The 25,381-nt window shown below is 39.8% G+C and overlaps 1 protein-coding gene across 1 annotated transcript; it reads left to right on the forward strand.

Moving 5' to 3' along the window:
* Window positions 1–20,629: 20,629 nt before the first annotated feature.
* On the forward strand, window positions 20,630–22,533 carry LOC145089291 (uncharacterized). Its single transcript, XM_079027745.1, has 2 exons — window positions 20,630–22,150; window positions 22,234–22,533. Exons 1-2 carry the CDS (start codon window positions 20,630–20,632, stop codon window positions 22,531–22,533), a joined length of 1,821 nt encoding a protein of 606 aa, XP_078883871.1.
* The last annotated feature ends 2,848 nt before the right edge of the window (window positions 22,534–25,381 follow it).

Here is a 25,381-nt window from a genome sequence, read left to right on the forward strand (position 1 = left end):
TTGTGGGTTTTAGCCCAACTTGATTATCCATGGAGCATTAGCCCACTATACAAGTATGGATGATTTACACAATCAACCCATATATTTAATTAGTCTTCTTTTGATCACTTAATTAAGCCTAGATTAATTCTTGATCAATACTAATTAAATAATCTCATTATTCTTATTATTAATATAGTAGAACTTATAATATATTAATAACCATAAGTGTCTTATTTCTCTCATTATAGTCTATCCAAATGCATGATGCCATGCAACCCAAATGGACCATGCCGGGTCGGGTCAAGTCTTACCAATTATAGTTATGGACTTAGACATTAATCCAACAAACCTAGACTATTACATCAATGATAATGCCTAGCCTGGAAACGCAGGCATTACAAGTTATTAGACTTATCCAAGTGGGAGACTATTGGATTAGGTTCTAAGTCCATAGCTATTTTGGTATGTACTTGACTCGGTGGTGCATGGTCCTTTTGGGTTGCCTTCACCAAAGCAACTTGATAGGATGAATTATGGAGAAAGAGAGGATTAATTATGATTTATTAATATATTATGAGAATAATATATTAAAGGGGAAATCATATTGTTTAATTAATATTAGTCAAGAATTAATAAGAATTAATTTTGTAACTAAAAGACATTAATTAAATAAAGGGGACTAGAATTGTCAATTGTGTGATAGTTAAATATTGGGCTAATGGACTCCATAAAGGATGGAGTCGACGAATTCTATGGGGAAACCCATTAGAAATCGTCCAAGTCCTCTAAGGAGGGAGTCCATGAGTTGCTTAGGGCCTAAGCAATCAAATTAGGGTTTCCTTGTTAGATAACCCTAATAGCCTCACTATTTAAGGACCCCTAGGGCACCAAAAACGTGGCCTACTAATTCCTTAGGGTTTCTACATGTTTTTGGGTGCCTCCTCTCTTATCATTCTTCATCCTCTTGCTCTTGGTGTTTGTGAGCCATTATAGGAGTGACACTTGTGACTCTAAGCTTTCTAAAGCCATTACAAAGGAGGATTTGAGATTGTTATATCTACATAACAATCAAGGTAAGATCTAAACCCCAATTTTATGTTAATATGATTAATTGTATGCTAGATCTAGGGTTTATAGCTTTGGATATTCAATTGCATATTCGTTAGACAAACTAGATCCAAAAGCTATTAGGGTTTGCATGTACACCATAGGAATGATGTTTTGCTCAAAACCCATTATATGTTCCATGTAATTTTCCGTACGATATCTTGAGAACGGATAACTATATGATCCCTTATCTAAAGGACAAGTCAGAGTTCGACATCGGCTTTTGAGAGCTACGATTGCTAATCGGATTTTGAATTTGTACATGCATCTATAGTTATTAGACTTATCCAAGTGGGAGACTGTTGGATTAGTGTCTAATCCATAACTATATTTGGTAAGTACTTGTCTCGATTGTAGCATGGTCCTTTTGGGTTGCCTTCACACTAGTGACTAGACAAGATGACTGTTGAGGAGAGAGGCTGATTTATTGTTAAGAATAATAAATTAGGGTATAAATATGATTTTTTTAATATATTATATGAATAATATATGAATTTGGAATCATATTATTAATTAGAATTTAATCAAAAATTTATTAGGAATTAATTTTGGGATTAAAGGAACTGATTAAAAGTGCAAGGGATGTTTTGTAATTATTTAAAAGTTGAGGCTTTAGGCCATTGGATCACCTTTATTAGGGCTTGGCCCAAAATCCTAGAAGGATCTAGCAGTTTTCGTCCAAGGGCTTAATGTAAGGAGTCCATGTACTTGCTTAGGCCCTAAGCTAAGGGATTCGGGTTTCCACCCTAAAACTCTAGTTGACTTCAACTATAAATAGCAGCCTAAGGCACTAGAAATTGGCACCCCTTGGAGAAACCCTAGCAGAGTCGATTTTTGGAGATTGTTACCTTCCATCCTCTCTCTCATATTCATCCTTTCACTCAAGTGTGTTTGTGAGCCATTAGAGGTACTACACTTGTGGTACTTGCTTTCAAGAGCTAAGGAAATCAAGGAACTAGTTATTATTACTTTATAACAACAAAAGGTATGTATTCTATTCTTCTTTCTGAATTTCGAAAATAATAGATGCATACTAGGTTTCCTTTTTTGTTCATAAAGTTGTATGTCTAATAGTTAAAATATGGATCCAATTAGGGTTGCATGGACACATACGATTGTTTGTATAAAACCCATCAACAACAACGTCACAAATAAAACATAAAACTGTTTCATTAAAGATAAACTTTGTAGTACAATGCGTGAATATTCGCCTTGGAAGGCATACAATACATAGAGACATATATGATACAACAACATAACGTCATTATGAGTAGTGCAATCACTTAATCATAAAGTCGGTCCTACATACAATAGTACATAAAGAGAACCATAACAATAGTGGTGATGGGTGGAGCAGATCCTAGTCGCGGCGGGAAGCATCTGGTGGTGCTGATGATTAGATGCCGAAATGACACACCAAAAGGTCAGCCAATTCACTCATATCCCAAGTGATTTCTTCTTTCTCTTGCTCCGCCCAAACTGCTCTTGCTTCTGCTGCAAAAAGTTGTTGCCTGGCAATGGTAACTTCGTCCTCCAAGGAGCGCGCCCGGTCTGTGGGGTTCTCCTGCGCTATGTGTGAATTTGTTATCATCTCTAGAGGGTGGCATTCAATAGGGACTTTGTGACATCCCCTAATTTCTCGGCCAGAAAAGACCGATTTAATTTATGCTTTTTAAAATCAAAACAGAGAAATCATTATAAAAGATGTTGCGGAATTGGTCCCCAAAACAAAATATGATAAAAGTTTGTCAAAACCTTTCTTTAAGAAATATATCATTTCCTTTTATATCAAAACCTCAGGATGTCATGTTCTGATACAAATCAAAAGCATAAACAAGACATTATAACCCTTACGACGGTTATTTGTAACTACTGGCCTATAATCCAAAATTCACTCATCATCATCATCCGACTATGCTCGGGGTCCTCTACCTGTAATATAAACAGCTGAGTGGGTCAGGCTTGGAAGCCTGGTGAGCATATAGGGTTTTCAACCCATAATACATAAATTTATTATGTTTAAACATCAATCAATCAACCGAATTACCCCAAACCCCATTATTTTATTTATTTCTTAAGGGTTTACCCTAAGAATCAACTATCACTCCTTCCTAAGGATTCATCCTAAGGAAAAGACACAAAGTCACCTTGTGACCGGGGTTTTTATACAACGGGCACTAATTCCATAGCTGCCAAGGTTTATTCAACATGTGCTAAGTCCATAGCTCTTATTTATCAACAATATTATTTACAAATATTCTCTCCTGCAAAATACATATCAATGGGTTTTTAGAGTACAACAAATGAACATATAGTTCATTACACCTACAGGTTGCGGGCCTGCTAGTGTTCCATAGACTGTCTAGAATAGTCCATGGTTGTCATCCATACTCTACTGAATGACGGGGGCCAACATTTTGGGTAAGTGATTCTCTCAAATTTCACCACTCACCCTCAACTCATGATCAACATTATTGATCTTCTCCTTTATCCAACTCACCTTTCATCATACCCACTATTTCATCTACCCATGTTTTACCCAACATTTTTCGTACATAAAAATACATATATAGTTTAAATTATTTAAAAACATGTATAAATCATTCCTTCAACACCCATCTCAAATAAACAAACAATGTATATATATTCACACATCACGTATTTTATGTAAAATACTTCATATCTATGGGTAAGGTGAAAGTAACTACACACTCACTTGATTTAATGAAAATCGGGCAACAATTTGTTTCCTAAAACGATCGTTTCTAATAAAACCGAGAGTTTTATTGAGAAACCGGGCTCTGCGAGGGTCGGGCTTCGAAACCGGAAAGATAAATTTTACGGGCTTCTCGGGCACTTCGTGGAGTATTCCGAGGCTTATAATCGATACCGGGGCTTTGGAGAATGTTAAGATGAAGAAAATATGGAAAAGAGGGTTAAAAGTGGCAAAACTCCAAAACTACCTGAGAAGGCCCGCATACCCCTTTTATTTATAGGGTCCGAAGGTCGGCTAGGGAGGTGGGGTCTGCAGGCGAGGGTGCGAAGGTGCTCGCACATGGGCTGCGCGTGCGAGGGCCTTGCTGGAGGCTTCTGATTGGACCGCGGTCTACTGCTCCACATGCGAGGTTCGGAGACTAGGCGGTGCGAGGCTCGGTCCAGCTACGAGCTTTGGATTGGACCTTCCTTCGGTCGAATCAGAAGAGGACACGGGGTGACACGGGGCAGTCTCGCATGCGAGGCGACTCATCAGAATTTTGGACACGTGGCACATGCGAGGCGAGGACATGTGGCAAAAGCGTGACTATGCGAATTTCCTCGATTTTTATGCAAAAACTTCTAAAATCCATTACTTTCGCATACGAGCTCCGTTTTTTACGTTCTTTATATGCACGCGTAGCTAAAATTACGCTCTACAACTTCCGTTTAGACTTCGTCGGCTAATTTTGAATTTAATTTTTATATTATTATTTTTTTAAAGTTATAAAGTATCTTGAAGATCGATTAGATCTTTGTAATAGGTAGTGCGAAGAACATAAACAATAAACAAGACAAAGTTGAATCACAATATGTCGAATGATTAATTCAAACAATCCTCAGCAGAGCTCGACTAAGAACTTCCACTGTAGAGGATTTAGGGTTACAAGAACGATAATAATAAACTTCTGAATAAAACTCTTATCGATCTATTCTATCGTTACTTACTCTCTTCTAAGATGCATGCAAGCACCTATATTTATAGTAAACCCTACTAGACTCACGGATGGACAGGCCCATACCTGAGTTACAAAACTAGACTAACTAGCGAGCCCAATCGACACAATACTTAACAAAACACGACCCAACAATCTCCCCCTTTGCGTCAAATTGGAGCGAGACTACTTCTTCTTCTTGCTTGGGCCAGCAGCGGGAACTTTTTTCGTGGTATCAAACAAATGAGAGATTAGCGCAAGGATCGTCTGTCTGAACCGAATGTACCAATGTATCATGTCGTCGAAGTATTTGATATCATCCGCTGTGTTTTGCTTGCATCTGTGGATGATCCGCAACACATGCTCTAGGCAAGCAGTGGTGTATAGATATTTATCAGCTAAGGCAAAAAGACATTTCTTTCCTTCGTTCCTAGTGAACATGACTGAATTCCGTCTCGAGTCAATTTTTCCCATCTGCATTTGGTTCAGATCACTGGCTGAGCCAACAGGAGATATTGTAGGCTTCTTCTAAAACACGCTTGCTACCTCCTGATCCATCTGTGCAACTTCCATGATGTAGCACACGAGCATCCTTTTGAAATGGTCGATAATCGGACCGTATTCAGCTTCGTTGGTCAGTTGGATGTTGTGCAATATTATCCAATCATGGGGATTGAGGTTCGGAACATCTGCTAAAGAAATGGCATGTTCGGTTTTGGCAGACCCCCGAAGCACTTTGAACCGAATGTTGATGAAGTTCCCTTCGGTATATGGCTTCAAGACCCGAACGTTGATAATTTTTTGAGCGCTCCAGGTCTGATACTGAGGTTGAGCAGCCTTCAGATAAAAATTGATCAAGTCCCGATCAACCTGTAGATGAGGATGAGGGAACTCTGCAACGTTGGCAAAGGCGTGAAAGATGAACGCCTTTCGGGTCAGAGGCATGTCGAATTGAGATTCGACAGTGTTGGAACAATCAAGCGATATAACAGGTTCCAGCCATAAGATGCTTGGAGTGTCAATGGCTTCTTTTATCATCCTCTCTAGAGTCCAGACAGGAAAAAGAGTTTTCCTACTCTCAAGAAGGTCGTGGGCTTCCTTCTGTTTTCTTTCAGCTTCTCTGGCCACACGAGCACTGATATCAACATCATCGACTTGACGTTTTCGCTTTAAAAGATCAGCGATAGTCTCTTTGTCTTCTTCTTCATCCTCTTCAACAATCTTCTTGCCTTTATCTTTCACACCAAAACCCGAGGCTTGGCCTACTGGAGAAGGTTCGGTTGTGTGAGTTGCCTTTGAGGAAGAAGGTGGTTGAGACATTGACTCCTTTTCTCCCCCTTGTTTCGGAATGGACACGAAATCAAGTAGCCCTTCAATTTTGCTGAGTAGGGCAATGGCAGGAGCGAGCTTTTCTGCAAGGGTACGCCTCACAGAGTAGTTGATTATTGGATCATGTGCTTCGAGGATGTTGGAGATGGCAGAGTGGACATCCGAAACACACGATTTGATCACCTCCCTTTCAGTCCGAAGAGAGTCAATCTCTTGTTGAGAATTGGAGAGTTGAACACTCTTGACCTTCAGAGCAGTGGTCTTCCTAGCTAAAACATCCATCAACGAGTTCTCAGCAGCCAAATCGGCTTGGAGCTTGGAGAGACGCTCGTCAATAGTAGCACGAAATGTTGAGTTGTCATCTGAGAGCGTTTGACAAAATGAAGCGAAGGACTTCAACTCAGTGGAGACAGACGTGGCCAACTGTTGAACAATTGGTTCCAACATAGTCTTAGCGACATTTGCACTCTCCTGTAAAGACTTAAACAGGTCAGAGGCATCAGAACATAGTTTATCGACTTTTTCGGTCGCAGCCTGACAGGCTTTTGTTGAGGCATCAATGGCGGAGGTGGCAGAAGCAATGGAATCTTGCTGAGCCTGGGAGAAAGCGGCAAGAATCTTCTGAACCGCATCGTCAGAAAGGGATGCTTGAGACGTGGAAGAAGAGGCAATGAGCAAGTCAACCTTGTCATGGAGCTCCTTAAGATGTTTCTTTGTAACCGGAGCGTCATCATCATCATCGCTCTGTACTTGAAACGAACTATAGTAGACCGAGTCAAACGTCATATTTTCCCCGCCAAGGAATGTTTCGTCTCCCTCAGAGGCGTGACCAGGAGATGGTGGTGGTGGAGAAGCTGGTGGTGCAGAAGTATGAGTAGGTTCTGGTTGGGTTGTTTCGGGAGTTGGTGTAGGGGTAGGTTCGGTTGCTTTCGTGGTTTTGGGTGCAGCAGTAGGAACCCCCGTATCAGATACGTTGGCTCTAACATTTGCAGTGGTTGTTGTGGTTGCTTCGGTGAATATCGGTGGTATTGGGATGGAAGCAGTTGGAATTTGTGTAGTGGGGGTTATGGGGGGAATGGAAGTAGAAGTAGTTTTAGGTGGAGAGGGAATTGGAGAAGGAGGGATTTGAACTTCAGGGGTTGGAGATCGTGGTGGAGTGTTACCACGCTGAGAATCTTCAGAATCAGAACTCTCACCATCCGACTCGCTTGAGGAGGAAGCGATAACCAGCTTTCTCCTGGGTTGGTTTTTTCGCCTCTTTTGCTGCGGAGACTGAGCAGCCTTTGTGGGTTTCCTCTTCATTGGAGACGGGCCTTTAGCTCCTTTCGCCACCTGTTTCCCCTTATCAGCCTTCTTGCCTTTTGGAGTAGGCTTGTCAGCGTCATGAATAGATTTCAACATCTCCGGAGTGAGATCCCTCGGACCGGAACACTTAAATTCCTTTTAAGTTCTGATAATCCGGCTATCAGCTGGAACTGCACCATACATAGACTCCGGTATTGAACCGTTGAATGGAAACTTGGAAGCATCTGAGACAATGATCTTCGTGGTATGAAATGTACCAATCGAAGACATCAGAGCACCGGCGACAATGGGGACGTGGTACTTGTCCATCACCCATTTCGTGATCAAGGTCCAAAACCTAGCGTAAGAAATTTATGAATGCCTTGAGGAAGAGGATAGACTCTGGATGAGTTGTTGCCATAGAACAGACCCATAATCTACATTGATGCCATTGTAGATACCATACATGATTGACAGAAATAGTCGACTGGCACCATCAAACCCAGCACTCCTTTCAGAAAGGCCTTTGAATAAAAAGTGAACATCCCGTTCCACTGTGGAGGCAGGCACGACTTCTTGAATTTCGCGACTGAAGTAAGCACCTCCGTATAACCCATGTTGTAAAACATATTGAACAAGTGGCCCATGGGAATTGTTTCAGGATTAACCCTCGTAAAGTCAGCTTCAAACCCTAACAGGAAGCAAAATCGTTGCTTGGAAATTGATGCTTTATGCTGAAAAACGTCAAAGAAGATTCTGTCAACCGCTTTGTCATAATGAGCAGTCGCAAAGATTTGCGAGAAGAACTCCATCAGAACAGATTCCGCTCTTGTAAGTGCAGGAGCTATCGGAGAAAACTTCAAGCACTCGATAATGGGAAACATGAATGCGTCATATGATTGAGGGGTTAAATCGATGATCAGGCTTTGTTGTGAGCGAATGGGCAGAATATGGGATGTTGCGTGAACAGAGGATGAATCTGCCATTGTTTGAAGAGAGTGAAGAAGATGATGAACAGAGAAGAATCAAGGAATTTTAGCTCTCTGGGAATTTTGATGGCGGTAAAGAGATAAATGAAGGATTAAGTTGCCTCTTATACTGGGGTTTTAGGAGAGAGAAAGATCTTCCCAAATCTTCGAGTAGAAATCGAAGGGTTTTTCGGAGTTGACTGATGCGTGACAGTTGGGGTTGCCGATGATCACGCATGAGAGAGAATGTCAGACCCCTAAGAACATGCCTCCCATTATGCGCCGTTTGGATACGAAACGGTTCAGATTCACACGCGCCCCCTTTTAGCGCCATTTGAAATTAAATCGATTAGACTCCCGCCTGAGTCAACAAGTCATCACCTTATCCCTTTAAATTGCAACGACATCTTTTGAAAAATACTCCCACGTGGATTAAAATCAACCACAGCCTTTAATTAAACATTAATCTAATGAAAATGCATGTAATTAAGAGAACCTGAATTTTGGAAAATCAAAGATTTTCGTGCTAAGGGTGTAAAAGAAAAGAAATAAAGCAATACTTTTAGGAAAATATGTGATGTCAATAAAGACACGAAACAAATGATCCCGGGCACGAATCTCTTCCTTCAAAGTCAAGAGAGACCTTAAAGTGTTTGTATGGTTTCCCGTTGAATAACGATCGAACACTTATTAAGAAGTGGTGAAAGGCTTCTTTTAACTAGGCTTATTGGGGTGGCTTTCGCTTCAATTCAAAATTCCTAATCTTGATATAAGATAGAAAGTGGACGAAGTACTTGTGAGACCGGTGTAGTCTGTTGAACAAGTAGGTTGGTGATAATTGAAGTTGGCTGGGAAATATAGATATAAAATCTCAACAAAAATTTAAAACTGGATCCCAAGGGAAGAAATGTTACTGTGTTTAACAATTTCATAGGAATCACACATAAGATCATGAACACAGAAATTGTGTAACCATAAACCTCAGTGGTAATTTATGAGAGTCTCAAGGGTTATGTTTGTGAAACGAATGTGATGGAGAAATGTAATTTAGAAGGTGTAAGAAATCAAAGTACTTCTGCTGTGAAAAATAGGACCAAGCAGAAAACTCTTATCTCATGTGAGAAGAGAGTTAGGTAGCTCATGATTAGAATAAATATGATAGCCTAATTGGGAAGACAAGGTTTGTGTATACCAAGTCATTAAGGCTAATATTCAGAATCAGGTGAGGCTTTGGACACATACAACAGCATGCTTCTAGGGACACTTAGCTATTTCAACAATTTCCCCATAAAAGAACACACAAATAAAATTAAAGTCAAAAAGAAAATAAAGAACAAAATGTTTTTGGAGTTTTTGAATTTATGCAAAAAAAATATTTTTGGAATTTTTGATAAAATAAAAAAATGAAATAAAAAAGAAGACATAAAAAAAATTCAGAAAAAAAATTGGAAGTTTTGATAATAAGAAAAACTAAGACAAACAAAAAAAAAACATAAAAAAAATTTTGAAACCGAACCCGAGCGTTCGGTATATTTCGGTAGGAAAAAAAATTATGAACCGAACCCGAGCGTTCGGTTGGTTTCGGTTGTGAAAAACTTTGGAACTGAACCCGAGCGTTCGGTCTATTTCGGGTAAGAAAAATTTTGGAACCGAACCCGAGCGTTCGGTATATTTCGGTTGACAAAGAAAATAAGTTTTAGAAAGAGAATAACTTCAAAAAGGAGATGAACGAATTTGGAACAAGTATACATAAGATTTACAGCCAAGAAAACTACCTTTGATTGATGAGCGAAAAGCAGATTATTCAACCGAACCCGAGCGTTCGGTTCATTTCGGTACATTAGGATAAGACCCGAACCCGAACGTTCGGTCTATTTCGCTTCTTACTTTTGAATTTGAGAGATAATTTTTGGTACTAACTCCGATTCCATCATTCCTAGCCCTTGTAGAATTTTAGTGAACGACGCTTCAGGAAGAGCTTTGGTGAAGATGTCAACCAGTTGATCAGTGGTTCGAACAAAATCAATTTCGACGTTCCCATCTTCCACATGATCCTTAATGAAGTGATACCTCAGTGTTATGTGCTTAGTCTTGGAGTGTTGCACTGGGTTATGACAGATCCTAATTGCACTTTCAGAGTCACAATATAGTGGGATCTTTTTCATATTGAGTCCGTACTCTCGGAGTTGACTTTGGATCCAAATCACTTGAGAAGTACAGGAGGCAGCTGCAATATATTCTGCTTCAGCTGTAGACAAAGACACACAGGTCTGTTTCTTGGATTGCCATCTAACGAACTTCCCGTCAAGGAATTGGCAGCCTCCCGTGGTGCTTTTTCTGTCTAGTCCACAACCTCCAAGGTCTGCATCTGAGTAGGCTTGAACGAAGAAGCCTGAGTTGGATGGATACCATAGGCCTAAAGAGGTAGTTCGCTTAAGATATCGAAGAATGTTCTTCACTGCAAGCATGTGAGGTTCGCGTGGATTCGCCTGAAATCTAGCACAGTAACAAACAGAGAACATTATATCAGGCCTGCTGGCAGTAAGATACATTAGAGAACCGATCATTTGGCGATATAGCGTAATATCAACTGCTGGCTTATCCAAGGATGGAGTGAGCTTGGTGTCGAACGCCATTGGAACTTTGACTTTTGAATCTACCATCATGCCAAATTTTGCCAGGAGAGTCTTTGTGTAAGCTTCCTGATTAATAAAGATGCCTTCTGGTCCCTGTCTAATATTTAAACCAAGGAAAAAGTTAATTGGACCCATTGAGCTCATTTCAAATTTAGTCTCCATCAGCTTTCTGAATTCAGCCGTTAAGCTAGGATTTGTTGAGCCAAAGATGATATCATCGACATAAATTTGAACTATCATAAGGTGGTTACCTTCCTTCTTACGAAAGAAGGTTGGGTCAACCGAACCTTGTTTGAATTTGGACATCTTTAAAAACTTTGTTAGCGTTTCATACCAGGCTCTCGGAGCTTGTTTCAGTCCATATACGGCTTTGTCCAAAATATAACAATGATTAGGGTACGTTTCATTTACGAATCCAGGAGGTTGCTCCACGTACACCGTTTCTTCAAGTTCTCCATTTAGAAATGCACACTTGACATCCATTTGGTAGACCTCAAAGTTTTTGTGTGCAGCATAGGCAAAAAATATTCTAACGGATTCCAACCGAGCTACAGGAGCAAAAGTTTCTTCATAGTCAATTCCTTCCTACTGAGAGTATCCTTTCACTACCAGACGTGCTTTGTTTCGTATCACGTTCCCTTCCTTGTCCATTTTGTTTCTGAACACCCATTTGAGACCAACAACTGAGGCATTTTGAGGAGTTGGAATGAGGCGCCAAACTTTGTTCCTTTCGAATTCATTCAGTTCGTCTTGCATAGCTTGAACCCAATCAGAGTGATCAAGAGCAGTGTGAACTGTCTTTGGTTCAACTTTTGAGACGAAGGAGTTAAACATACAAAATTCTACTTTTGAAAATAAGGAAGTTTGTTTTGCCTTAAGTTGTGATCGGGTCAGGACCTTTTCAGAGATATTGCCGACGACCTGGGAAACAGGATGATCTCTGGTCCATTTGACAAGAGGAGGGTAATTTGGATCGTAAGATGGATCCAATTCAGCGTTTACCAACTCTTCTAGTTCAGATTGACTGTTATCGCCATAAGGCATATCGGCATTCTCCCCCTCGACAGATAAGCATTCAGGTGTGTTTTGAGTTTCCGGTGCTAAAGGAGTTTCGGGTGGTGTCAAGCTTTCGGGTGTTGTAGCACCTTCGGGTGTTGACGCACCTTCGGATATAGTTGTACGTTCGGGAGCAGCATAAGAATTGTTCTCCCCCTCAACATGTGAGCTCGACTGTGATGAAGAAGATGGATCCTCCCCCTCAACTGAAGCATTGTGCTGTGAAGGTTCATTGGAACATGATCCTCCTTCATTCATTTGCTTTGCAGTATCTTCGACAAGTTGCTTCAGATGATCTACTTTGTTGTCTGCTGCCTTGGCTTCCGTGAAAGTGGCTTTCTCTGGTTCATCGAATAACTCGACGAACTTCTCAAAGAGGTTTGCAATCGAGGCTGTGACTTGACCTGTTTGAGGAAAGATTTCTCCAGCTGTGTCAACGTTGGCCTTTAGCTTTTTGACATAGTTATCATCAAAAGTCACATAGTAAGTTTCTTCTATTTTCCTCGAGCGTTTGTTTAATACCCTGTACGCTTTAGAAGTGAGAGAATAGCCCAGAAAAATCCCTTCATCGGCTTTGACATCAAACTTGTTGCGGTGTTCTTTAGAATTGAAGATGAAGCACCGTGAACCGAACACATGGAAAAATTTGACATTCGGCTTCCTGTTGTTGATGATCTCATAAGGAGTGAGAGTAAATCGCTTATTGAGATATGACCTGTTCTGCGTAAAACATGCAGCAGCAATAGCATCAGCCCTAAAATATAAAGGTAAAGAAGCAAAACTTAGCATGTTGAGGGGTGTAGGGAGCTGAGAAGTTGTGACTGGTTCCTTTTTCTGCCAAGAATTCTTCGAATTCTTTATTTTTGAACTCCAGCCCATTGTCGCTCCTGATGTTGCGAACGACTTTCTTCAGCTGTACTTCAACCTGCTTGATGAACATCTTTAGCTTGTGAGTCGCTTCAGATTTAAGCTTCAGAAAGAACACCCATGTAAAACGCGAAAAGTCATCAACAATAACAAGAATGTACTTGCTACCGCCGATGCTTTCGATAGATGATGGACCACACAAATCAATATGAAGTAACTCTAGTGGTTCAACAACTTTAGTGTTTATTATTGATGGATGACTTTGACGACTCTGCTTCCCCATTTCACATGAAGCACACAGATGTTCTCTATCGTACTTGAGCAATGGAAGACCCCGAACATGACCTCCAGTGACAAGTTTGTTGATATCCTTAAAGTTGAGATGTGAGAGCCTTCAGTGCCACAGCCAGCTTTCGTCAGATTGTGCTTTGGATAACAGGCAGATAGCTGGATTCCCTTTGATGGGTTTGAGGTTCAGGGGAAACATTTCACCTTTGCGCTCCGACTTGATAATAACTCTTTTCGTCTTCTTCTCAATTATTTCTGAACCCTCATCGTCGAATGAAACTTTGAGACCGGTACCTCCAACAAGCTGAGATACCCTGATGAGGTTATGTTGTAGTCCTTCTACGTATGCAACCTTCCTAATCGTGAAATCACCGTTTGTAATCATTCCATAGCCTTTTATGGTTCCGAAGGAGTTGTTCCCGAACTTGACATTTCCACCGTTTGAAAGAGACCTAAATTCCATTAGCTCTTCCTTCCTTCCTGTCATGTGACGTGAGCAGCCACTGTCAATGTACCATTCTTCGTCAAACTGCTCATCACTGATAACCTACAAAAATTAAGCAGATTTAGGAACCCAAAGTTTCTTGGGTCCTCGTGAGCCTTTTACAGGAGCAGGAATAGTAAGAGAGATGTCAACAAGATATGTTCTTTTTATTAACGTTGTTTCATCTTTCCTTTTAATGGTGAAAACCTTAATTTTATTAGGATTTGTTGCTTTTGGTTTGGACTCTGGTTTAACTGACGAAACCTTTAATTTTCCTTTCAGATCAGTTGAAGATTTAGGTTTTTGAGAATGAACAGAATAGAATTTAGAATGTGGTTGAGAGGAATTAGAAGAATTGAAAGAATTAGAAGAGTTAGAATGAGAGAATTTAGACTGAGATGATTTCTTGACTTGAGATTCTAGGTGACCCTTTTGTTTTTGATCATCAGTGGGACCAAACCTAGAATTTTGGTCGCTTTTGTTCTCTGAACCAAATCTTTGCTTTCGGTTGATATTGTTTTCTGAACCGAACCTCTGCTTTCGGTTGATATTGTTCTCTGAACCGAACCTCTGCTTTCGGTTGATATTGTTTTCTTGTGATCTAACAGTACTTTTCTCTAACTATAAATTTCTGTCACGATATGAGAAATAGGCATTTTGAGATTGCTAAAACTGTTTTCTTTCAGAGAGATTCTTCTTGTATCTCTGATTCCTTTGTTGTTTTTGGTTTTTCACCTGCTTCGGCTGAAGATGGATATTCGCCTTTTGTTTTTGCTTTCTGTCAGCTGGTTCACTTTGAACAGATGATGATTCGCTTGAAGGAGTGACTTCTTTTGCAGAATCTGCTTTTTCTTTAGGAACATCTTTTGTACCACTACTACTTGGTGTGTTGAAGCTATCATGCTTGTTAAAAGGTTCTGGCACATATCTGCCTTTGGTTTTCCATGATGTCCTTTCTGACAGATCAACTGTTTCATCAGCATTGTCGATAGGAGCTGACCAGAAGAACTCATCGCAACCATCAGCATTATCTTCGTTTACAATAGCTGTGAGTTCAGCTGTCTGATGTTCAGTTACACCTGTGACCTTATACACCTGATCTGGAGTGGTTCTAACCTTTTGGTATACTACAGCCTTTTCTTCAAGGATCGGGGACTCTTGTTGGGACAAACGAGCAAACTCCACAGAATTTTCTGAAATAAGATTCTTGTGGTTTTTGGGTTCGCTTTTGACAAATTCAGAACAGTCAACTACGTCCTCTACAGAAATTTCACTCATATCATCGTCATCATTAAGCTCAGATGCATTTTCAACATCAATTTTATTTTCTGAGCTCAAGTTGGTACTCAATGAGTCAAACTTTTGTATGGTTTCGGTCCTTAGTTTCAGTTTATCATTTTCATCCAAAAGGTTTTTCAGCATGTCCTTATGGTCCTTGGACTTTATGAAAGATTCGATTTTGTCTAGACCATACATATATGTCGGATTAACATCCTCAGACGAAACAACATTTTCACAATTATACGCTTCAGCATCAATTTCATCCTCCTTAAACTCAAGGAAGGGCAAAATCATGCGATGAATTTTCTGTCCTATTTCACAGTCCAAATGAAGCTGAGTGATATTAGTATAAAGACGCTTAGCAATTAAACATTTCTCTGTTTTAAAAGTTTTAAATTGTCTCTTTGCAAATAAATGTTTTCATCCTTGGTTTTGATTAACTCCGACTCCTTCAGTTCGATCCACATCCTCCGTTCCTCACTCTTTGAAGACACCCTGCTTATTTGGTCAGTTAGGTTAGAATTGGTGACTCGTGTTTGAGTTAAACTGCTGTCTAGATGAGAGATTCTTGAATTAACATTTTTTAATTCTTTTTCATATGAACTTTGTGGGACTTTGAATGCAATAAAAACAGATTGTACCTTCTTGATTAATTCATCAAGTTCGTTGAACTACACGCTGAGCGGTTTTGCTGTGAAGCACAAGTCCTCTCGCTCCTTTGTGTCTTCATTCCCACCATCTGTGTTGTATCCCCTCATCTGAGATAAATCAGACACCATCAAGCATTTTCCACCGCTACCCTCTTCTTTCGCCACATAAGCCTTTCCATGAGAAGGCTTCCTTACTTCATCATCCTCAGAGTCGGTTGACCAGACCTCCACGCCACCGAACTCATCATTCGCTACCGAACCCTGCACAATTAAAGCATTCATTGAAGGGTTAGTGATAGCTTTCTTCTTCTTGATCTCTTCTAGCCTTTTTAGTAACAAAGCTTCTTCATCTTTCTCCTCATCCTTCTCTGCCATTTTCTTGAGGAAACAGTCTTTTGCATAGTGGTTCTTTCCTCCACAATAATAGCAGCTCACGCCCGAATCTCCTTCAGCTTTCGGTTCCTTCTTTGGTTCTTCTGCCTTCGGTTCTTCCCTGACCTTTTCAGATTTATAACTTCCCTGCCAATTTCGGTTCTTATTGGTGGGGAACCTTTTCTTGATGAACCTTTTTGGGTTTGACACCATCATTGCATAGTCTTCAGAGGTAAGGTCATAATCCTCTAGGTTGAGGTCTTCATCTTCCATTACAGCTTTGCTTTTGGACAGAAGGGCCAATGAACCCAAGCTTGAAGCCACATTTTTCTCCTGTAACACGATCTTTACTTGAGATTTGAGAATGCCTACCAGTTTCGCCAAAGAGTAAGATTTGAATTGCTCATGCGCTTTAACTGTGGACACTACAGCTCTCCACTCAGATCTGAGGCCGTTTAAAAACGTAACCTTCTGTTCAATTAACTTCCTTTCAATGTCATGCTTAATCATGTTGCTAAGAAGATGATTGAAGCGATCAAACGTTTGAGTCACAGTTTCTTCAGGACCCTGCTTGAATTCACCAAACTCGGACAAAAGTAAGGTTTGTATGGAATGCTCGAGATCTTCGTCTGTGGAATACAATTCTCGTAGCCTATCCCATATTTCTTTGGCAGTTGTGCATGAACTTACTAGCCTGAAAGTGTCAGATTGAAGAGTGAATCTGATTAATCGCAATGCTTTAATATTGCACTAAAATTTATCCTTTTCGTCTTGAGCAATATCTTTAACGTCTTTCAAAAGATCATTATACTCCTTCTGAGTTTTAATAATTCTTGAAGTTGCTGAATGAGCGAATGGTCCAGATACGATTGCTTCCCAGATGAGGTATCCATTGTCCTCAGATCCGATGACATAATCTTCAAAATGATGTGCCCAAACTTCGTAATCCTGAGTATAAAGAATGGGAATCTTTGTCGTTGATCCAATGCTGTTTGAAATGTTAATGGGATTGGATTGTGACTCGTCCATGCTTGATCGAATAACCTGTTTAAAAGATCAGACTTGTAATGTATTAAATTAGGGCAAAACAAATAAATGCTGAGTTACGTCAATTATGGGATGACGGCTCAATAAATATTGATTAATGCGGAATAACCCTAATCGCAACCTTTTTCACAGAAAAGATGTGTATGAATTACACAGCCTCCTGCTCTGATACCAATTGTAAAGTTATAAAGTAACTTGAAGATCGATTAGATCTTTGTAACAGGTAGTGCGAAGAACATAAACAATAAACAAGACAAAGTTGAATCACAATATGTCGAATGATTAATTCAAACAATCCTCAGCAAAGCTCGACTAAGAACTTCCACTATAGAGGATTTAGGGTTACAAGAACGATAATAATAAACTTCTGAATAAAACTCTTATCGATCTATTCTATCGTTACTTACTCTCTTCTAAGATGCATGCAAGCACCTATATTTATAGTAAACCCTACTAGACTCACGGATGGACAGGCCTATACCGGAGTTACAAAACTGGACTAACTAGCGAGCCTAATCGACGCAATACTTAACAAAACACGACCCAACAATTTTTAACAGAGCGGGACAGGAAATCCGTTAAAAATTCATAACTTCTTCATCCGATGTCCGTTTTCGTCAGACTTTTTACTGTTGTGCTACTAATGTCGAGACCTTCAATTCTCGTTTAGGTTGTGTCGGCTAAAAATCGCTCGATCTAAAATTTGAGTTTTTTAGCTGTCTACTGCTAAGCTGAAACTTCGAAAAATCATAACTTCCTCATACGAAGTCAGATTTGGGCGTTCTTTTTATCGAACTTCTCGGTTTAACAAACACTACATATTTCGTTTAGATTACTAAGGCTAAAAAGTAGTTTATCAAAAACTCACTTTTTATGACATTCGGCATCGCGCTGGTTTATCGTGAAACTTCGATAGGTCATAACTTCTTCGTTATAACTCGGATTTTGGTATTCTTTATATCCCCGAAATCCTTGTTTCGACCACTACAACTTTTTGTAAAGATATCGGCTTTATCTAATATTTATTTTTGACGCTCATTTTTATTCTTAATTAATTAAATCCTAATAATTAAGCATGATTCACATAATTCCTTTTCATTTCTTCTAAATGAGTTACAAAGGTTAACCTAGACCATTATGTCAATATTAATGCCTAGCCTAGAAACATGGGCGTTACAACTCTCTCCCCCTTAGGATGATTCCATCCCCAGAATCACTGAAAGAACATAATATTGTGGTTTGAGCTAGGCATCATTTTGTATAGGTGATAGTGTCATTTTTGCAGTGATTGTGTGTTGTCTTGTAATGTGTGCTGCCACACACAGTGTGTGCAGCCGCACTCATGTGTTCGGCTGCACACTCTTGTGCTGGTAGAAGGAGTACTATTTAAAGCAACTGAGTTGTGTCAGTTTGTACTTTTGGCTTTGTGTCAGAACTCTGCAGTAGTTGTACTTTATCAAGATATACTTGACATTTAATGGCAATAGATGTATGCATGCTTGATTCTACTTCTTCTTCTTCTTCTTCATCTCAACTTAATTGCAATTAACTTCATTGATTACTAAATTGGATCCTCAGTTTTGGGACTAACAATTGGTATCAAAGCAAATTTGGTATCAATTGAAGTTATTTTTTAGTGTGAGAGTGCAAAAATTTCACTGTTTTTAAGTATTTTGATCGAAGAATTGTTGAAGGTTTGCTGTCAACTGTTGAAGGTCTGCTGCCAACTGTTGAAGGTTTGCTACCAATAGTGTGTGCGGTGGAGTGTATCCTTTGAAGAAGTGTGCGGTTACCCTGTGTGTGGTTGATATTTGTTGTGTGCGGTTGATATTTGTTGTGTACGGTTGGTGTTTGCTGTTGAAGTTTGTGTTGTTAGTGTTTGATGTTAAAGCTTGTGCGGTTGGTGTTTGCTGCTGAAGTGTGTACGCTTACAAGTGTAGTGTTTGCTGTTAAATTGTGTGTGGTTACACGTGTACGGTTGGAAAGTGTGTGTGGTTAAGATTCGTTTGCGGTTGAGTGTTAGTGTGCGGTTGAGTGTTAGTGTGCAGGTAAAGTAGCAGAGGATGAGAACAAGGAGAACACCATTGCACAAACCAACATCTCCTTAAACTCTGAATCTGTTGCTTCGAACTCAGTTGCTTCTGATCAACCTGCTGTTGAGAAATACAGGCCACCAAGTCAAGTGAAACAGCCGACTTGTTGCAATTGTGCGTGTGGGAACAATAAAAAATGAGGCAAGGATACGCCACCAGGGGCAGGAAGAAACAACTTCACAGTGAAGAAAAAGACATGCTTTCACTGTGGAACACCTGGACACATTGCCAGAAATTGTCCTAACCGCGCATACATTCCCTACTATGCACAAGGGTGGCAGAAAGCGCCAAGAGGGAGATTTTCTAAAAGAAACCCCTCAAGGTCATGTTTAGACCATGATGACTGGAATGCGCAGAAGGCCAAAAATCAATCCTACAAGGTCAAGAAGGGAATGTCGGCCAAGAAGCAAAATGCAAGAGATGCTCCCGTGAAGCCAAAATCAAAGTCATCTCAACGGCCAACTTCAAGTTCAAAATCAAGTGTCGAGGCACCCATCGGATCGAAAAAGAAATGGGTCAAACCCAACTACAAATGGGTTCCGAAGGCTCAATCTCCCAAATCTTCTAACGATTCTAATATTTTTACATCTTCTGTTTGTGAAAATTAAAGGACATATTTTCTCACTCAAACTCAATCTGTGTATTTCACTTTTGGAAGTGCCATTGGTGGTGGGGTCCGCACAGCATCCACAGGGATGTCATCATCCAATTTTTTCCTCAACATTGCAGGAGACACACCTTCTTCAAATCGCCTTTTTGATGCAATTGTCAGCCATTGTGTTCCTGTTATCATAAGTGATGAAATCGAACTCCCATTTGAAGACATTCTTGACTACTCCAAATTTTCCATTTTTGTCCCTGCATCAGAAGCGTGCAAAAAAGGGTACATATTGAAACTTCTCAGAGGGGTTAAAAAGGAAAAATGGACAGAAATGTGGGAAAATTTGAAGCAAGTAGCAACACGAGCAGGGAATCAAAAGAACTTCTTTCAACATTTGGTCAGACTTCATCACGTTGAGCAACACAAGCAACTTAGTATTTTACTCATTTTCATCTTTCACTAATTTAATAACCAAACTACGAATTTCAATAAACATCCAGATTCGGATTTCCCCGAATAACACCCTCCCCAGTTGAACTGAATCTTTGTTTTCTTCTTTTCCACCGTTCATGGCGGCAGATCTCATTTTCAGGTTGCATCTGTGCTGCTGAATCTTCACAAGAACGAAAAGCATGTACAAATTTCTATCCTCGAGGGCTTGAAATCAAATGAAAACTCGGTTTTGTTGAGATTTTGTTTAATGCCCAATTGATATCATGTATTCAATTGAATAGGGTGTCAAGAATTTAATTAGGTTTTCCCTTTGATCATTCTGTTCTTCTTCTCCTGTTCATACAAAATTACTGCTAAAATTAAGTTGTTCTTGTTAATGGGTTTCTACGCTTACCCTTTATAAGCAACTTACATCAGTCCAAATCGAGCTTATTTTTTCTCAATGACTTCAATCCCTGAAAAGCGTGTTTTCTCGTCGCGTTTGCTTTTATTCTTGATCTTCATTTCAATGTTCTTCATACTCATTTCTTCATCACTCCTCTTTCGAATTGGTGACAATTCCTTAGTACCCAAATCAATTTACAACCTAATTGTCGTTAATAGTGTCGCAAATGAACCCAAATCGATTTCTTGCAAAGAAAAGTGCTCCATCAAACTAGTTGCCTCTTGTGATCCAAATCAAGCTACTTTAAAAGTGTTTATGTACGATTTACCCCCTGATTTTCACTTTGGGCTATTAGGTTGGACAGGAAAACAAAACCAAATATGGCCAAATGTTGGTAACTTAAGTGAAATCCCTAAATACCCAGGTGGATTAAACTTACAACACAGTATAGAATATTGGCTCACACTTGATCTTTTATCATCAATCACTCAAAATGTTCCTCGATCTTGTTCCTCTATTCTTGTAGATAATTCGAGTCAAGCGGATATAATTTTTGTCCCCTTTTTTTCGTCTTTGAGTTACAATAGGCATTCTAAGATTCAAGGGAATGAGCAAAATAGTACTAATGATATCTTGCAAGAGAGGTTGGTGGAATATTTGAAGGGTAGAGATGAATGGAAAAGATTTGGAGGAAAAGATCATCTGATCATGGCTCATCACCCTAATAGTATGTTGATTGCTAGATGGAAATTGGGTTCGGCTATGTTTGTGCTTGCGGATTTCGGTAGATATGCCAATGAGATTGCAAATGTTGATAAAGATGTGATTGCTCCTTATAAACATGTTGTTAGGACTATCGATGCTAAAAAATCGCCTTCTTTTGAAGAGCGCCCCACGTTGGTGTACTTCCAAGGAGCAATTTATCGAAAAGATGGTGGAGTGACTCAACAAGAATTATACTACCTAATGAAAGACGAAGAAGATGAAGTTGTCTACCGACCACCACTGATTTCCTCTGATCCTCTATTGGTACCCTCCGCTCATTTTGAATCTTCTGAATCTCCTCAACAACCTTCTCCTGATGCTATTGTTACTCCTTTAACTCCAATGGAAAGAGATTTCATGAACCACGAGACTTCCGCTGTAACTTCAAATCTAATGGAACTTTTCTTTCCAGAAAATATTACAGAAGAGTTTGTAGCAGATTCTTCAAACGAACCTTGTTCATCCTCTACGGATCATACAACAAATGATGGAGCGGTTAATATTCATAATCTTCCTGTTTCTGTCAATGATATTAGCTATCTGATCCCTACATGTATTCAGCGAGATCATCCGATAGAGAATGTCATTGGCCAGTTGGGCGACGGTGTTCAAACGAGAAGTAAAAGTGGGGATGTTAATACATGTCTCTACTTTTGCTTCATCTCTCAAATAGAACCCAAATCTGTCGAAATGGCTCTGAATGAGCCCAGCTGGGTTGAAGCCATGCATGATGAATTAAATCAATTTGAGAAACTCGGAGTCTGGAAATTGGTGGAGCTACCAAAAGGAAAGAAATCTCTTGATACTCGTTGGGTATTTCGAAATAAACAAGACGATTCAGGTGTCATTGTGCGCAACAAGGCAAGATTGGTGGTTCGAGGGTTTCGACACGACAGGTTGAGAGTCTTGATTATACGGAAGTTTATGCTCTGGTTGCTCGTTTGGAAGCCATTCGTATCTTCCTTGCTTATGCTTCATACATGAACTTCACTGTATACCAAATGGATGTCAAGACGGCTTTCTTGTACGGCAAGGTCAAGGAGGAGATTTACGTTCACCAACCACCTGGTTTTGTTAACTCAACCCTTCCCAACCATGTTTACAAGTTAGACAAAGCTTTGTATGGATTGCATCAAGCTCGTAGAGCTTGGTATGCTACTCTAACTCAGCATTTGCTCAACCATGGCTATTCTTGAGGTACCATTGATCAAACCTTATTCCTCAAACATGTCGGTCCAGATCAAATTCTTGTTCAAATTTATGTGGACGACATCATTTTCGGGTCGACAAGCCATCAGCTTTGCAAAGAGTTTGAAGCATTGATGATGAAGCGGTTTGAGATGAGTTCGCTTGGGGAAATGACCACGTTTTTGGGGCTTCAGGTTCAACAATCTTCAGCCGGAATCCTTATTCATCAAGCAAAATATGTGGATGATGTACCGGAGAAGTTCAGGTTTCGAGACGCAAAACCTGCTCTTACACCCATGGCGGAACGACCTCTTCTGACTCCTGATATTGAGGGTGAATCCGTAGATCAGACTCATTATCGATCAATGATCGGATCACTCATGTATCTGACTGCTAGTCGCCCAGATGTCATGTTTGCGGTCTGTCAATGTGCTCGCTACCAGGCTAATCCTAAACTCTCTTAATTAATTCCTGTTAAAAGGATTTTTCGGTATCTCACAGGGTGCCCAAAACTGGGTCTTTGGTATCAGAAAACTCCCGAATTTGATCTTTATGCTTTTGCTGACAGCAACTATGGCGGGTGTGAGCTTGATAGAAAATCGACTTCAGGAGGATGCCAATTTCTGGGAGATAGACTGGTGTCATGGCAGTGCAAGAAGCATCACACAGTCTCAACCTTCAACAGTAGAAGCGGAATATGTTGCTGCATCTGCTTGTTGTTCTCAAGTCATTTGGATCCAACATCAGTTGTTGGACTACAGTTTGAATTTTCAAGAAACCCCTATTTTTTGTGATAATGAGGCTTCTATTCAAATTGCCAAAAACCCGGTCCAGCACTTAAAAACCAAGCACATCGACATCAAGATTCATTTTATTCGAGAATGTTATGAGTGTTTGCTCATTCGGCTAGAAGAGGTCTGCTCTGATAATAATGTAGCAGATCTGTTCACCAAGCTTTTTAACAAAGCTCGATTCGATGTGCTGGTTAATTTTCTAAAAATGATTCGTTTTGAGGATTAATTTTTTATTTTATTTTATTTTTTTTTTAGCATAAATTTGCGCATTTTATTTTATTTTACTTTTATGCACAAATTTAGCGGGAGAAAAATAGAAAATCCAAAAACATTAAAAAAATAGAATCTCATACGGTGTCTTCATTATGGCTTTGTTGATCAGCACACGATTCTGAACATAACACGAGGTGTTAATCGCCTCTGTCCAAAAGAATACAGGAAGCTTGGAACCACATAGCATCGTCCTTGCGGCATCTTTTAGAGTTCGATTCCGACGTTCGGCAACCCCGTTTTTATGAGGTGTTCGAACAGAACTGAACTGATGCACAATCCCTTTCTCAGCACAAAAATGATCAAGAACAGCGCTTTCACTCGATTTTTAGTCTGATTTTCGATCATCATAATGAATCTTTTGATAAGGTCAGCAATTTCAACTTTGTTAGACAGAAAGAACACCCAAGTGAAAAGAGAGTAATCATCTATCACAACAAGGCAGAAAGAGTTGCGATTGATGCTTAGAACATTAACCGGACCAAATAAATCCATTTGCAATAACTCGAGCACTTGACTTATGGAGTTTATCTGCTTTGGAAACTGTGGTTTCCGATGATGTTTTCCTTGAGCGCATGAAACACATTTTTCAAAAGTAATGAAATCTTTGATGGGTAGCCTGCGGACCAATTCGTTCTTCGCAAGCCGATTCAAGTTCTTTGTATTCGCATGACCGAGACGACGATGCCACAACATCGCATTTTGTTCAGAAGCTTTGGAGAAGAGACAAGTGACATCGTCAGGGAAATTGCTATTCATGTCTATAATGTAGGCATTTCCATCCCGCTTAGATCTTACAAGAATCCAATCTTCAGGGATAACAACGCCAGGCTTTAAGATCAGACATTCCTTATCTGTGAAATGAGTAGAGTAGCCATTGTCGCATATCTGGGATACACTCAGCAAGCTGTGCTTCAGTTCCGGAGCAAAGTTAATATTCTCAAAATTCAACACTCCATTAGAAACAGTTCCTCTTTGAGTAATTTTTCCGCCCTCTCCGCCCTCAAAAGAAACATATCCTCCATTAAAAGTTTGAATGTCGTGCAATTGGGATATGTCTCCAGTCATGTGTCGGGAGCAGCCACTGTCGACATACCAAGGTCTGGCGACATTCCTCTGCAACTGTCCCTGCAAGATGAGTGGAATCATTTAGTTTTGGGAACCCAGGTCATCACAATCCTGGGTTAACTCTTTCCTTTTACTAAGTGTTCATTTGATTCTTTCTTTGCTTTTGAATTAGAGGGTAATGGAGATTGATCTGAAAAAGATTTTGGAATCCACTGAAGGTTCGTTTTTGAAAATTTGTTAGTTTGCTTCGAACCGGTGGATTTTCTACTTGAACAGTTAGAAAATCCTGTCCTGTTCTTTGACAAATTCGACTTAGGCTTAGCCTGAGTTGATTTTGGCAAACATCTGTTATTTTTACGAAAAACCTATTTATTCTCTTGAAATTTTTTGTTTAATGTTGTATTCAAGTCTTCATTTCTAGAATGAGTTCTGGGAATTTTTCTAGTTAAAGATCATCCTCGAAATTCATTCTGCCCGCTTTTTGTTGTATGAGATACAAACATTCTGTTTGTATAATTTCTTGCAATGTGTCCAGCAGTGCCACAGTTAAAACAGATTTGTTTGTTGTTAATAGCTTTGGCACTACTGTTGTTAACGTCATTCTTTCCTTTTCCATTTTTAACACATTTACACTGGCAAGATCCAACACATGATTTAGTAACAGGTGTCTTAGATGTAGAGACATGCAAAACAGGTTGAGCAGTTTGATCAGAAATAACACTAT

The sequence above is a fragment of the Lactuca serriola genome, chromosome 2, assembly GCF_051521515.1.
Source record: "Lactuca serriola cultivar US96UC23 chromosome 2, Lser_US96UC23_V15, whole genome shotgun sequence".
Lineage (NCBI taxonomy): Eukaryota > Viridiplantae > Streptophyta > Magnoliopsida > Asterales > Asteraceae > Lactuca > Lactuca serriola.